General features: G+C 55.9%; 2 protein-coding genes across 2 annotated transcripts in view; one reads left to right on the top strand and one right to left on the bottom strand.

Moving 5' to 3' along the window:
* Nucleotides 1-3,102, top strand: part of Fam222b (family with sequence similarity 222 member B) — a 35,287-nt gene extending 32,185 nt beyond the window's left edge. Inside the window, 4 exon segments of the mRNA XM_052755840.1 lie at nucleotides 1,062-1,729; nucleotides 1,731-2,381; nucleotides 2,383-2,433; nucleotides 2,435-3,102. Of these exon segments, the coding sequence (XP_052611800.1) occupies nucleotides 1,062-1,729; nucleotides 1,731-2,381; nucleotides 2,383-2,433; nucleotides 2,435-2,674 (1,610 nt within the window). The 3' untranslated portion in view covers nucleotides 2,675-3,102.
* Nucleotides 3,103-6,435: 3,333 nt separating this feature from the next.
* Nucleotides 6,436-13,219, bottom strand: Traf4 (TNF receptor associated factor 4). Its single transcript, XM_052755838.1, is given in 9 exon segments — nucleotides 6,436-8,469; nucleotides 8,660-8,776; nucleotides 8,778-8,816; nucleotides 8,901-9,062; nucleotides 9,150-9,239; nucleotides 9,241-9,312; nucleotides 9,388-9,492; nucleotides 10,116-10,167; nucleotides 12,997-13,219. Coding segments are annotated over 9 exon segments (1,413 nt in total). The 5' UTR covers nucleotides 13,140-13,219; the 3' UTR covers nucleotides 6,436-7,836.
* Between the last annotated feature and the right edge of the window lie 124 nt (nucleotides 13,220-13,343).

The raw sequence follows: 13,343 nt of genomic DNA, 5'->3' as shown, positions 1-13,343 counted from the left end.
ACCCCTTTTCTGAGAGAGGAAAACAGCAGAGATCCTTGCAGGAGGGAGCCTGGCATACTTTTAAGAGCTCTTGTGGGAAATTTTTCTTTTTGGATTGGAAACCCAGCATCTGCTGGAGTCCCTCGATGGGAGGCCCCCGGAGATGAGAACAAGGAGACTGTTAAACATTGATGAGGCACACTGTGTGGGTATTCCTGCAGTCTCCAGAGGAAGGCAAGTTTCACCTCTTTCTTGTCGGAGAGTGACAGACCGGATCCCATACAGACTGTTTTTGGCACCGAGGACGTGGAGATGGTCTGAATCTTTTCTCCTCAGCCCTCCCTGCTGCTCTGTCGTTTATAAGCCTCCTCCTGCCACACAGCAATAAATAAAACCTTTGGATCTTCAACCAGTCAGACACCAAGTAAACTGTAAACAACAGTGAACTTGTGAGTGGGAGACCTTGGCAACTTCCTCCTCTTCTCCTGAAAAAGTGTCTTGTTCTCTGTGCCAGACAGGCCTGTCCACCCCTGGGCATGGCGCCCCAGCTGCTTCGATGGCCACAAGACCGAGGTGGAGGGACTAAGTATGTCCCGCTTTACCAGTGTCACTACTGCCTGAGGAGGGCGCTGACAGGCAGTTCTGTTTAAAGCTTCTAACCCTCTGTGTGTGTCATCGTAGCGGGTAGGAACCTCGTACTGAAGAATTCTTGGTGATGGCTGTGAGAACCGGCTGGGCTCTGAATTGCCAAGCTGGAGTCTTAGAAAGTTGCTTTTTCCTTTAAAGACCTATAAAACAGGCTCACAGCACACCTGCCCCCTGTGGTCGTAGTGAGGATCACTGAAATAGCCTGTCCCTTAGTGCCTGGCCTGGCCTACTGTATATACCTAGTGAGTTTCAGTTGTGCTTGTGATTGTGGGAACTGTGGCTGGATCTAGAGTGAAGGCTACAGATGACAGCCTCCTCCTCCCACTGCTTCAACAGGGCATTCTAGAAAGGCTGGTTGGCTTGGCACTGATGAGCTCCCCTCCTCTCTGCTCTCCTTCCCCTCTCTCTCTCTCTCTCTCTCTTTCTCTCTCTAGGGGACACTACACAGAAAATGAGAACTGCTCACTATCCTACCCCAGCCGAATTGGACGCGTATGCTAAGAAGGTCGCAAACAACCCACTGACTATAAAAATCTTCCCCAACAGTGTGAAGGTTCCCCAGCGGAAACACGTTCGTCGTACTGTGAACGGCCTCGACACATCAGCCCAGCGCTACAGTCCCTACCCGACTCAGGCTGCCACCAAGGCAGGCCTGCTTGCCATTGTCAAAGTGCCAGCCAAAAGCATACTCAAGGACTTTGACGGCACCCGAGCCCGGTTACTCCCTGAGGCCATCATGAACCCCCCGGTGGCACCCTATGCTACTGTGGCACCGAGCACTTTAGCCCACCCCCAGGCCCAGGCTCTGGCCCGCCAGCAGGCCCTGCAGCATGCACAGACCCTGGCCCACGCCCCTCCCCAGACACTGCAACACCCTCAGGGTATACCACCACCACCACAGGCACTGTCTCACCCTCAGAGCCTCCAGCAGCCTCAGGGCCTGGGCCACCCACAGCCGATGGCCCAAACCCAGGGCTTGGTCCACCCACAGGCCCTGACTCACCAGGGTCTCCAGCACCCCCCTAATCCATTGCTGCATGGAGGCCGGAAGATGCCAGACTCAGATGCGCCCCCGAATGTGACCGTGTCTACCTCAACTATCCCCCCTTTCGATGGCGGCCACCCTGCAACACAGCCAGCCCCCGGACCTGAGCAGCATCGTGCATCAGATCAACCAGTTTTGCCAGACGAGGGCAGGCATCAGCACTACCTCAGTGTGTGAGGGCCAGATCGCCAATCCCAGCCCTATTAGTCGCAGTCTGCTCATCAATGCAAGCACCCGGGTGTCGACCCACAGCGTCCCCACACCAATGCCTTCATGTGTGGTCAATCCCATGGAGCACACCCATGCGGCTACAGCCGCACTGCCTGCCGCAGGTCCTGTCAACCTGCCCACAGGCATCTCTCGAGCCCCCACTGGCTACCCTAGCGACCTCAAGCCAGTTACCTGGAACCAGCACCAGCTGGCCCACCTACAACAGATGTGCAGTGAAGCTGGTGGCACACCAGCCCCTGGCCTGACAGGCAAACATACAGCAGGACGTGAGTTGGCGGGGCCTGGTTTTGTGGGCAAGGCCCCTGCCTACCCACAGGAACTCTGCCTGGCACAGTCCTTCCATCTGAAGCCTTCCCTGGAGAAGCCGACCCCATCCCCACCTGTGAACGGCCTACCAGCCCCACTGGCCTATCCCAATGGTCACTACTTCCAACCCCTGTGGAACAACATCCTACCAACTCCCAATAGCGACAGCTCGGGGGTCTCAGGACCTCGCCATGCCCTTCCATGGTGGGCAGCCCACAGGTGCACCCCCTCGACTGTGCGGCAGCTCCTGGGGCCCACTACCGAGCGGGAACTGGGGGTGGGCCAGTGGCAAGCCAGAACAGTCTGATGCAAACGGTGGATTACCTGAGTGGGGATTTCCAGCAGGCCTGCTTCCGAGAACAGAGCCTGGCCATGTTGAGCAAGGCCCACCGAGCCCCTGGCACCCGAGCCCCTGATCCCACAGATAGTCGAAGTCTTCATATTCAGCACCCAGGGTATAGATAGGGAGCTGTGATGTCCTCAGGCAACACGTCATACATTGCCCTTCTAGGTTTAGTCTTACTTTTAAGTAACTGGGTAGTTTCAAAGTCTCACTGCTCCAGTGTGATCATCCTTAGATACCTAAGGAAGGGAACTTGGCGGGGTCTCTTTAGGGGCAGAAGAAGGTCCTTTACCCTCCTCTCAAACAACTCGTGGCTTTCTGTTAGACCCAAACCTGGGGTCTCAGCCACCTGCCTATCAGTCAGTCTCCACCTTGACCACTTGTTACTCTGGCCGTCTTGCTAAGACTGAGTATGGCTGAGGGAAGGGGCCTAGAGCCTTAAGTTCGACTTCTCTGGGACTAAGAAGCCAGACTTTCTAAGTGCTCTGGAAGCTAATTCTTTATTCCCCCAAAGATGTCAAATCAGAATAAACAGTTTCCATCTTTCTCAGCTGCATTGACGTTGCTCCCAAGCCGCTGCACTTCTCCTTGACAAAGTCCTGAGACTCCGAGAGGAAACCTTTGTGTTGCATCTTGGTTCTTGACCCCCCCCCCCCCCCCCCCCAGAGAAATGCAGTGGCCATCTGGCATTCCCAAGACCTCCTGTCACTGTTGCCTCTCTCCAAACAACAACTGTCCTCATCCCTGCCTCCCCTCCCCCTTAAGAAAAAAAGAAAGAAAAAAAAAAAAAAGCAAAAAAAACTACCTTACTTGAAGAATTAGTTATAGGTAAAGGATGATCACATTAGAGTTTGGAATTAAAAACACCAAAAAAGTTTAAAAAAAAGTTAAAACTGCATTTGGTTCTCTACACTGGCTAGGAATTATTGGTCCACACTGTAAGTTTTAAGTGTCATGTTTCTGTATGAATGTGTGGGTTTGAGAGAGCGTTTTGGTATGAGTGGCCCCCACAGGTACATTCACCCTCACATTTTGCAGCCCTTCAGTTTAATGAAGAACAAAAGGAAAAACACAAAGCCTTAAGCTCTTTGAATTCTTCCTCTACCAAATGAGCATGGTTCTGACTGCTGCGGAGGGGCGTACATTGGAAACAGCCCCTCTTGCCCCTTGCCCGTTCTTAGAGCATCTCCCACCTTCCAGGACCAGTGTGTCTCATTATTCCCAAGTGACAATTAGTTGTCTAGAAACTCAACACATCTCTGTAACTTTAGATTGTTTTGTTGTAAACTTTTGCACCTGTCTTCTGTTGCACAGCTGGGCTTTAAGAAGAAGAATAATAAGCCCCTGCCTTTCCTCTTGTCTTTGGGGAATGTGAGCTGATAACTGAAGGTTTTGGGTTTGTTCTCACTGTTTCTTAGCCAGACATTCTGTAGTGAACTGAAGCGATGTGACTGAAGACCAGTTTTTAAATTATGTGTTGGCAAGTTGCCTTATATTTAAAAGGAAGAAAAAAAAAAAGGAAAAAAAAAATGCCTGAGTGTGTTATGCCAAATGATAGCAACATGAAGTCCTAATTTATTGTTTCCCTGCCGTCTGTGAACACTGGGATTATTGCCCTGTCTCCAAGCCCCTCAGCCTCTGGTGCAGCCTCCTTCAAGGTGTTGGCCATCTCCTCACCCAAAGCCCCCTCCATTAGCCGATTCTCTGAGTCGTATTTAATGAGCTCCACTATCTCCTGTGACCTCTTGCCTGACCTCCGATCTGATATTCTTGTTGTAACGCCCTTCCCAAATCCTCCCGAGAGTGGGCTGCCACTGTGGGAAACTGGACCAGACACTAACTTGGGGGCTTTCACACCTCACTCCCACCTCTAGTCTGCATGGAAGACGTACTGTGATCCCCTTACCCTACAAGTGACTGCCTTCAACTTTGGTGTAAGGTGTTTCCTAGTTCAACCCCATTGTCCCCTGCCCCACCCAACCAGCAATAAGGGTCCAAACCAGGGCCTCATCTTCACACTCCCTGCCACCCCAAGGGAATACCTGGAGCCCCATTCCACTTACTCACCCTTGTTCTCCACCTCACCTCACCTGTGGGCATGGTGGGTTTTTTTTTTTTTTTTAATTATAAACCAGTAAAAAACCCTCCTCTTGACCTTGTCCTGTTCGTTTAATGTGGTGAATGCCTGAGGTGGTTTGTCTTGAGGACAGTCTGTATTGTTTCCCTGAGTAAAAGAGTTTCTCTTATTCATCCCTCAGAAACCCTCCCCTGCTTACCCCAGACTGAATCCCAGGCTACAGGCTATAGGGTGTGCACACAGGCAGCTCGGTCAGGCCCCAGGTAGGGTCCAGCCGGAGAGCGCTGCCATCCTTTCAGTCCAAGAGCCATCAGTCCTAAGAAGTTTTCGGGCATCTGTTCACCATAAAGTCTCCAGCAAACTATAAACCTTCCTCCACTTTATTTCTTGTGACAGAGGTGAGAGTTCTGGAATCCAAAACAAGGAAGCTGCCTCACCCTCCTGATTTACACTGCTCCCAAGCGGAATGCTAGAGTCCTCTGATGGGAATGGGGGTGGGGAGGTTTCAGTTACCTGCTTGGTTTTTACTGTTGGGGCTCTGCCCAGTTTGATTGTAGGGGGAGGAAGATAGGAAAGCTAGTCAGCAGGTGGGGAAACACGTGGAATCCAGAGTGCCCTTCAGGTGGCATGCCCTTCTTGTTAACGCGCTTTGCCTCCCTCCTCCTTTGTGTCCAGGCAAGTACTCTGCAAACCAAGCCAGTCTGCCCAAAGAGCTAACACGGGGCGGGCGGTGGTGGCGCACACCTTTAATCCCAGCACTCAGGAGGCAGAGGCAGGCGGATCTCTGTGAGTTCAAGGCCAGCCTGGTCTGCATAGCGAGTTCCAGGAAAGGCTCCAAAGCTACACAGAGAAACCCTGTCTCGAAAAACCAAAAAAAAAAAAAAAAAAAAAAAAAAAAAAGCTAACACGGTAGGTAGGTAGGCTGGTGCTTAGGGAGTCCACCACTTCATGCTCTGCGGTCGACCCTAGTCTGCATTCCACAAGGCTAGGACCACAGTTGGGATGAAGGACAGGCCCGCCAGGCCGTGTGTCAATTGCAGTGTTCCAGCTTTCAGTCACACAGTTGTCTGTCAGCAGAGGAAGGCCAGCTTTAATCCAAGCGGTTCCAGCTTCTGAAATGCTAAACAGTAGTTTGACCCATGTCTCTGGTTTTCTCTAGTCTCCAGGTGACTGTCTAGCAAGCTGGTTGTATGATAAGGGACCATTTTGGCTTTCTCAGCTAAGGTCCCACGGCCCCCTAGATGAGTAAATAGAGTGAAAATACAAGACTAGTGGAGCAACCAGCTCTCTGCCTTCTCTCTTCACTTCCCTCTGTAGAACAGCCCCTTACATCCTCCTTACCAGTCTCAGTGCTAGGCCCTAAGTAAGGCACTTCATGCGAATTGGCTCCTGTCATGATCACATTCCAAGACCAGCAGTTGAGCAAAAGTCATCTTACCATTAAGGGTATTAACCCCACAGAGCTAAGTAACTTGCCAAAAGCAAGCCCAAATTTATTGCCCAAATTGAGCTATATGTCTACAGAATCCTAGTCATGAATTCAAGGGTGGACATGTAGTTGAGTAGTTCGTGGCATGCACCAGGGGGCAAAAAACAAAACAAAACAATTCCAGGCCCTGCCCCAAACTAGCTGAAGGAGTCAGTTTGCTTCCGTTTAGTTGACTGGCGAAATGTATGTAGTCGGAGACAACCATTCAGAACTGTGCAGAAAGCACACGAGACTACAGGTGAGAAAACCCAAGTGCTTTGTGCCCCTGAGTACAGACAGACATTAAGTCCTTGCTGTGTCAGGCACACGCAGCCTCATTAACTCTTCATGAAGGCCATTTATTCTAATGGTAAAAGCTTTACAAAGGCCTCAGGAAGCCGGGCAGGGTGATACGTGCTCTTAATCCCAGCATTCAGAAGGCAGAGGGTCTCCTGAGTTCCAGGCCAGCCTGATCTACAGTGACTTCCAGACACCTGGGACCACACAGGAGAAAGGCGGGCAGTGGTGGTGCATGCCTTTAATACCAGCGCTTGGGAGGCAGAGCCAAGGCTGATCTTTGTGAGTTCGAGGCCAGCCTGGACTACAGAGCGAGATCTAGGATAGGCACCAAACTACACAGAGAAACTCTGTCTCGAAACCCCACCCCCCAAAAAAATGGCCGTCTTGGTGGAAGTACTTATACAAACACAAGGACTTGAGTTTGGATTCCCTCACCTGTGTAAAACAAAAAACAAAAACTACACAACAACGCACACCTATAACACCCTAGTGCAGGGTCAGTCAAGGCAAGATTTTCGGAGCGCGTTGGCCGACTAGACTGACTAGTCTTGTGGAATCAGTGAGCTCCAGGAGTTTTGATCCTGGCTCAAAGTGGTCGAGAGTAACTGAGGACGACACTGGACATGGACCTTTGTCTCGCACATGTATACACACATGGTAATTATTGATAAACACCTGCCTAAGCAGAGAACTTGTCTTTGGTGAGGTAGGAACTAGAAACGCCAGCCTGATGAAAAGCGGTCCCTGCACTTATCCATCGAACCACCAGAGGGCAGCTGCAGGCGCCCACACAAGGCTTGCTGCAGTTCCCATATTGTCCACCAGAGCGGTCCACTGCGAGCAGCAGCAGCTCAACCCCTTTCCTTCTGTTGGGCCCAGCCTCCCAGAACCCTAACCAACTGGGAGGAGACAGGCTGGAATCAAGTTAATAAATACAATTCAGGATTTATTAAAAATCAGAGTTCCCCTGCTGTGCCCTCCTGGCACTAAAGAAATAAATAACCGGAGAGGGCAACACTGGGTAAATGGAGAGAGATTAATCTCAAGGCAGATTCTTAGAACTACCCCCTCCCTTTTCCCATACCCCCACCCCCACTATGGCTCTTGGGACATAGCACCTGAGCAGGCACCTCAGTCCAGGTAGAATGTGGCTGGCACCAAGGCATGTCTGCCCTGCCCAGGAGGGGAGACAGGCCCTGGGATCACTTGTTTCCAGCCCTTGATAACCCCGAGACCTGCTCCCCCCCAGGGGCCAGGGCTGAAGCACCAATTGGAGGCACCTGAGGGGTGGGGCGGTGGTGGTGGTGTGGGGAGAGGGTGGTGGGCTAACAACCTAGGCAAAAGAAGCTGCAGGGGGGTCCGGCCCCCTCTCCAGTCCCAGCCAGCGGCTGAGGTACTGTCCCACCTCCCTTCCGGCTTCAGCGCAGAAGGCTCTACCATCAGCTGAGGATCTTCCGAGGCAGTTCGACGGAGGCACGGATGAAGACTGCGTCATCCCGCACGTAATTTCGCTTTCGAATGTCCTGGTGGGAGATGAATTTGGGGTAGCCAAAGCCCAGAGAGCTCTCATCCAGGGAGCCTCGCCAAGTGCCGGGCTTTTGGAAGTTCTTCCAGTTTGGATCAGGGTGGAAGGTCTCTGTGACATGCTGTGGCTTGGCCAGACCCGGGTCGCTCTGATCCAACAGGGAGAAGGTGACCCGCCGGGCAAAGGGCCACTCAAGGAGATTGTCAAAGGCGCCTGGCAACACACGGATGTAGATGGAGAGGTGTGTGCCCTCGCCACTGCCGTTGCCGTTGAGGAACGCGGACACCTGCAGCTTGTAGCCGTACTTGTGTGTGTAGAAGGCCGGGCTGAAGCACTCCAGGTTAGGCTTGGCCTTGGCCTCTTGGAGACGCCGCCCATAGCTGCCGATCTTCCAGATGAGCACTCCATCGCTGCCTATGGATAGCTCCTCCAGCTCCCTCCGCAGCTCCTGCAGCTCTTGCCGCTGCCGGCTCACCAGGGCACACATCATAGCCAGATGTGGCTTTACACTCTCCTCCACGTGACGTGCCATTGCCAGCTTAGGGCACTGTTGGCAAAACCCAAGGCCATGGGGGGAAGGAAAAAGTTACCAAAAGAGGAAGGTCCAGGGGGAGAGAAGAAGCAGATAGGGTAGCAGGCACCCAATTCCACAGGACGGTGGCAGAGGGTGTTGGGAAGAGGCAGTTGGTCAGGGGGACCCCTAAGGGCTAAAGGGGGCCGAGAAAGGGGCATCTCACCCTGTGCTTGCAGCCAGACTCTTTGAAAGGGCAGAGCACCAAGGCAGTGCTGCAACTGTCCTTCAGGTGGCTGGGCAGGTCCTCCCGAGCCACGGTGCCCACACCACACTGGTTGGGGGCAGGCAACAGGCAGCCGTGGGCACTGGTACTGATGGCTCTAGGACCAGAGAGAGACGTAGTGGTCAATACCCCGAGTCCTTGTTACCCAGTCCCATAGCATACAGGTCAGTAAAGGCCTCACCTGGATGGTGTCAAAAACAAACTCCTTGGTACAGTAGGCACAAGGCTGGGTGCGCTTGGGGCACTCAGAAGTGGCATGCTGGGCCAACAGTCGCCTCATCATGCGGGCACCACACTTGTTCTCACAGTACACGCTCTCTTGGGGGCACATGCCCTCGTGACTCTAAAAATAGCACAGGGGCTGAATTAAGGGATGCCTGAGCTTCCAGGTACCCCACCCTCCCTTCACCTTCAGCCTAGACCCACCTACCTCGTAGGCCTCCCCGCTGAAGTCACAGCCACAGAATTCACACTTGAGGCGGCGCTTAGGGCAGTCGTGCTGCAGGTGGGCAGGCAGATCCCCGCCGGCTCAGCTTGGCCGGGCAGCGATTGGGGCAGGGGACCACATTGAAGCTGCAGGTGTTCAAGTGGCCCTGGTGGGAGAGACTCGGTCGGCATCTGCGAGTGATGAGTGAGGGCTAGTCCAGCTCCCCACCCCAGAGCCTCACCTGGAGATGGCGGAGTGGCCCACTCCAGCGGCAACCCTCCTCACTGTGGATGCAGCGGATAGGCAGGCCTAACACCTGGACCTCCAGCTCTGGGTCTGGGTAGATCTGTGGGCAGAGAATGGGGGGCTCAGCAAGGATCAGAGCCTGTGGTAGTCACATTCACCCCGACTCTCAACGGAGCTGGCTGTGTCTATAAGCCAGTAATAACCTCTTGGGCTCTTGGGCTCTCAGATTAGGTGTCTCTGTGCCCTCGGAGGAAGGAAGGGTACAGTAGGTGGTATCTACTCTGACTTGGAACCCAGGGTCCCCAAAATGCCTGCACAGGAACATGCTCCCTTCAAGGGGACACCCCATCACATCAGCCTGCTCAGTCACAGGCTACCATCCCCCTCCCCCGCTTCCTTCCTCTTAGTGGAGGGGTCCTGGCCCCTGGCCACAGGTCTAACTTGCCACAGGAAGAGGAGGGAGCGTTTTTTTACGGGCACAGAGCGGCTCTGTGCACCCCTACAGGCTGGGCATTGTGCCTGCCCCCCAGGGCAAACACAGCCTTCGTTTGCAAACTGGCCTGGTGGGAGAGAACAGGCTACCTTTGTGGGGGCTCAAGATCCTGAGGCTTGGGGTTGACACTGGCCCTGTGCCTGCGGGCTGCCAACAGCTCCGGCCTCCACCAAGGGCAACAGTCTATCTAACTATGTACCCAGGCTTCCAGCCTAGCAGTGTGTACTCACCTTGGCATAGTCCAGAGGAAGCTGGTCCTCAGGGCATTTGAAAACTCCTTCACTGAAAGGGGAGAAGGCAGGGTCAAGGTTCAAACCCTGGGCCTCACTCCCTCAACCAGGGTAGCCACCCTCCCTTGCCAGGCCCCTTCCAGGCCAGCCATAGCTGAGAAAAAGGGAAAGCAGAGGTCATTAGGAACCCACTTTCCAAGGGTGCTAGACAGCCTGCAAAGGGTATTCCAGGTCCAGTGCAGACAGACACAGCTGTCTTGGGCAGCACTTACCCAACAGGTGGCAGCTGGCATCCCCTCCCCCCAGGACAGCAGCTGGACTTGAAAGAAACAGGCAGCCTGCCACCCCCTTCTCCCAAAATGGTTTTCATTGGCTATTCTGAAAGCTGATGGGAGAGTATACAAGATGGGCTTGGATGAGGTGCCAGGACTACCCAGCCTCCATGACTGCCAGGCCAAGAACCAGGGCAAAGGTCATCTTGAGGCTACTTTATGCTATCCCACCCCTCTCTGAGGGTGTGTCTCCTAAAGAGGTGGGAAGGAAAAGTAAAGCCTTTGGCGCTCCCGTGTTCACTCCCACCCGGCCTTCATCACCCGCCTCTGAGAAGGGTTAGAAGGGGTTCACTCAGATGACAAAACCACCACCACCCAGGCTCCTCTTGAGGCAGCACCCGGGGGCGTCTGTGGCAAGTCCACAGCTCAGATAGGCTCTACCACGGGCAAGGCTTCTGAGACTTGGGGACCCCAGTCCCTGCCAGCTCTCCTGTCCCCCTTCTTCCCAGTCTCCACCCTGATACTCACATCCATAGAGCCTGGTAGCATGCTTCTTCCTGCCAGTATGCCCTAGCTGACCCCAACAAGACCCGTCACACATGACTGTCGTGGCCCAGGCAAGACAAGGGCTCACCCAGCAGGACAGAGGCCCCTAGGCATGGCATTCCTGGCAGATCTGAGTCAGGTAGGCGGGAGGCAGGCAGCCCTCAAGGCGGAAGCAGAGGCTACATGGCAGCCCTGTGTGAAAGCACTTCCCAGAGCCTGGGCAGGCCATACCCCAGGTGCCCAGTCCACTTCCTAAGACCTCCTCTTGGCCCCGCTACTAGTGGCCATGTCCTGGATGCAGAGAACAGTACATGCTCAGGCATCAAACAGGTATGCCTGCACCCACAGGGCAAGGAGCCTTTCTGGCTCAACCTGAGTAATAGCCTCGGCAGGAGTGGGGAAAGAGGACTGGACCACGGGGGAGGGGGTCCACTTGGCGGCTTCAGGAATGTGCTGACCCAGTGGTTTTGGAGACGAGGGGACTAAGGCAAGTCCCTAGGCTTCAGGCAGAGGCTTACCCTGCAGCTTGGGGCCCAGCCAGGACAAAGGTTTGGCCAAGGCGATGGACAACCTAACTTGTAGGGTAGGGGTGATAGTGGAGGGGAGGGTAGAGCCTGCTCAACCACCTCCAGAGGCCACGGAACACTCGATCAGTGGGGGAGGGGAGAAGGCAGAGGCAGCTCCTGGCTGAGCAGTGGAGGCCCAAGCCCAGGGGAGAAGACAGGATGGGGGGAGGGGGGCAGTGGGAGAGGAAGAGGGGATTTCCGGGAGAAGGAGGAGGGGCAGAAGCAGCCTCGAGGGGCCTGAGAAGGAGGTGAAGGAGGAGGGAACTGGGCCTGACGGCCCCCTTCTGGCTCCTTCCCCGAGGCAGTAAGGGTGGGTCAGCCGGAGGAGGGGGCTGGCTCAGCTGGCCTCATCTGGAAACCAGAGGGCCGGGAAGGGAGCTGAGGAGACAATGGGCCCGTGTGTCTGTGGAGGAGTTCAGTGTGTACATTGCAGGGAGGAGGGCCAGAGGGAGGAGGGAGGGAAGAAGGGAGGAGGGGGCCCGCACAGCAGCTTGAGCAGGAGCATATGTGAGAGCCCGAGCCCGCGGCTGCTAGGAACAAAAAAAACAAAGGGCCTGCTGAGATTTCCGCCAGCCAGGCTCTTCGGAGGCAGTGGGATGGGACACTGAGGCACAAGTCTTACACTGATCTCCCTGACAGTGCCCCTCGGACCGCGGCCGACCTGACCTTCCGTGGGTTCTAGGGCACGACCTCCACAGGCGTCGGGGGCTCCCCGATCTCCCCTCCCACACCGCAGCCCTCGGGGTGCCCAGAAGTGTGACGGGGGCCTGAGGCCGCAAGGCACGACCTGGGTCCTGAGAGGGCAGGGGACACTAAGTACCCACCCGGGGACAATTCCCCTTTCGCCTGTGTACCCGACCATCCGTCACACTCCAGACCCCAGGGAGGGTTCCCAGTCCAACCTCTCCTGCGTGACTACACGCAGCCCGGGCTGGATGCCCCGCTAAGATCTGAACCGTGTGACCCTGGGCAAATCGTAGCCTCTCTCTCCATCTCTGTGAAATGGGAGAACAATAGCGGCCGCTTTCTCGGCGTCAGAGAGGACGAGAGGAGGATGGACGGGGGAGAACTCCAGAGGCAGGCTTGCCGTGCCGCGCCGCGCGGGAGAGGCTTTGTCCTTCCTTCCCTTCCCCGAAGGATTCAAAGTTCAAGGCTGCGGCCGCTCGGGCTCAGGTGGGGGGGAAGGGCCGGCCACGGGTCGGGAAGAAGGGCGTCTTTCCCTTCGCCACGGCTCGGGGAGGGACGTCTTCCCCACCTGGAGCTGGGCAGGTAGGACCCGGGCGACCTTACGCCTGGGTACGTGGGGTCCTCCCCGGAGCCCTGACGTCACCGCCGCCCCTTGACATCCTGGTGGGCGCTCCTGAGGTCACCGGGGCGGCCGCGCAGACAAAGACCCGACGTGTCTCCGGCCCGAGCCCTTCCCCGTGCAGTGCCCGTCACCCTCCCCGCCCCGCTGTCCCGCCCCGCCGGCCGAGGCCCACCGCCCCCGGGTCGCACCTGAGGAACTCCTGCAGGCAGGTGTCGCAGAAGCGGTGGCCGCAAGTAGACACCTGCACCGGCTCGCGCATGGGCTTCCCGCACAGTGGGCACAGCAGCCGCCGCTTGGGCTTCTCCAGGAACTTGTAGTCGAAGCCGGGCATGGCGGGCTGGCGGCGGCGGGCACGGGCGAGCGGGGCCGGGCACGCGGCGGCCCCACAGCCCGCGCCTCGCTCCGGCCGCGTTCCCCGGCTGCGGGCGGCGCCGACTGGCGGCCGCGAGCGGCCCGGGTCCGCAACCCCGCCCGCCGGAAGAGGGGGCGGAGCCGCGGCCCCATGGTCCTAGAGCCCGCCCTCGCGCCCCGCCCA

Source organism: Peromyscus californicus, unplaced genomic scaffold (assembly GCF_007827085.1).
Source record: "Peromyscus californicus insignis strain IS unplaced genomic scaffold, ASM782708v3 Scaffold_3__1_contigs__length_106647218, whole genome shotgun sequence".
Classification (NCBI taxonomy): Eukaryota; Metazoa; Chordata; class Mammalia; order Rodentia; family Cricetidae; genus Peromyscus; species Peromyscus californicus.
Note: the sequence above shows the minus strand (reverse complement) of the source record. Positions and strands in the feature narration are given on the sequence as shown.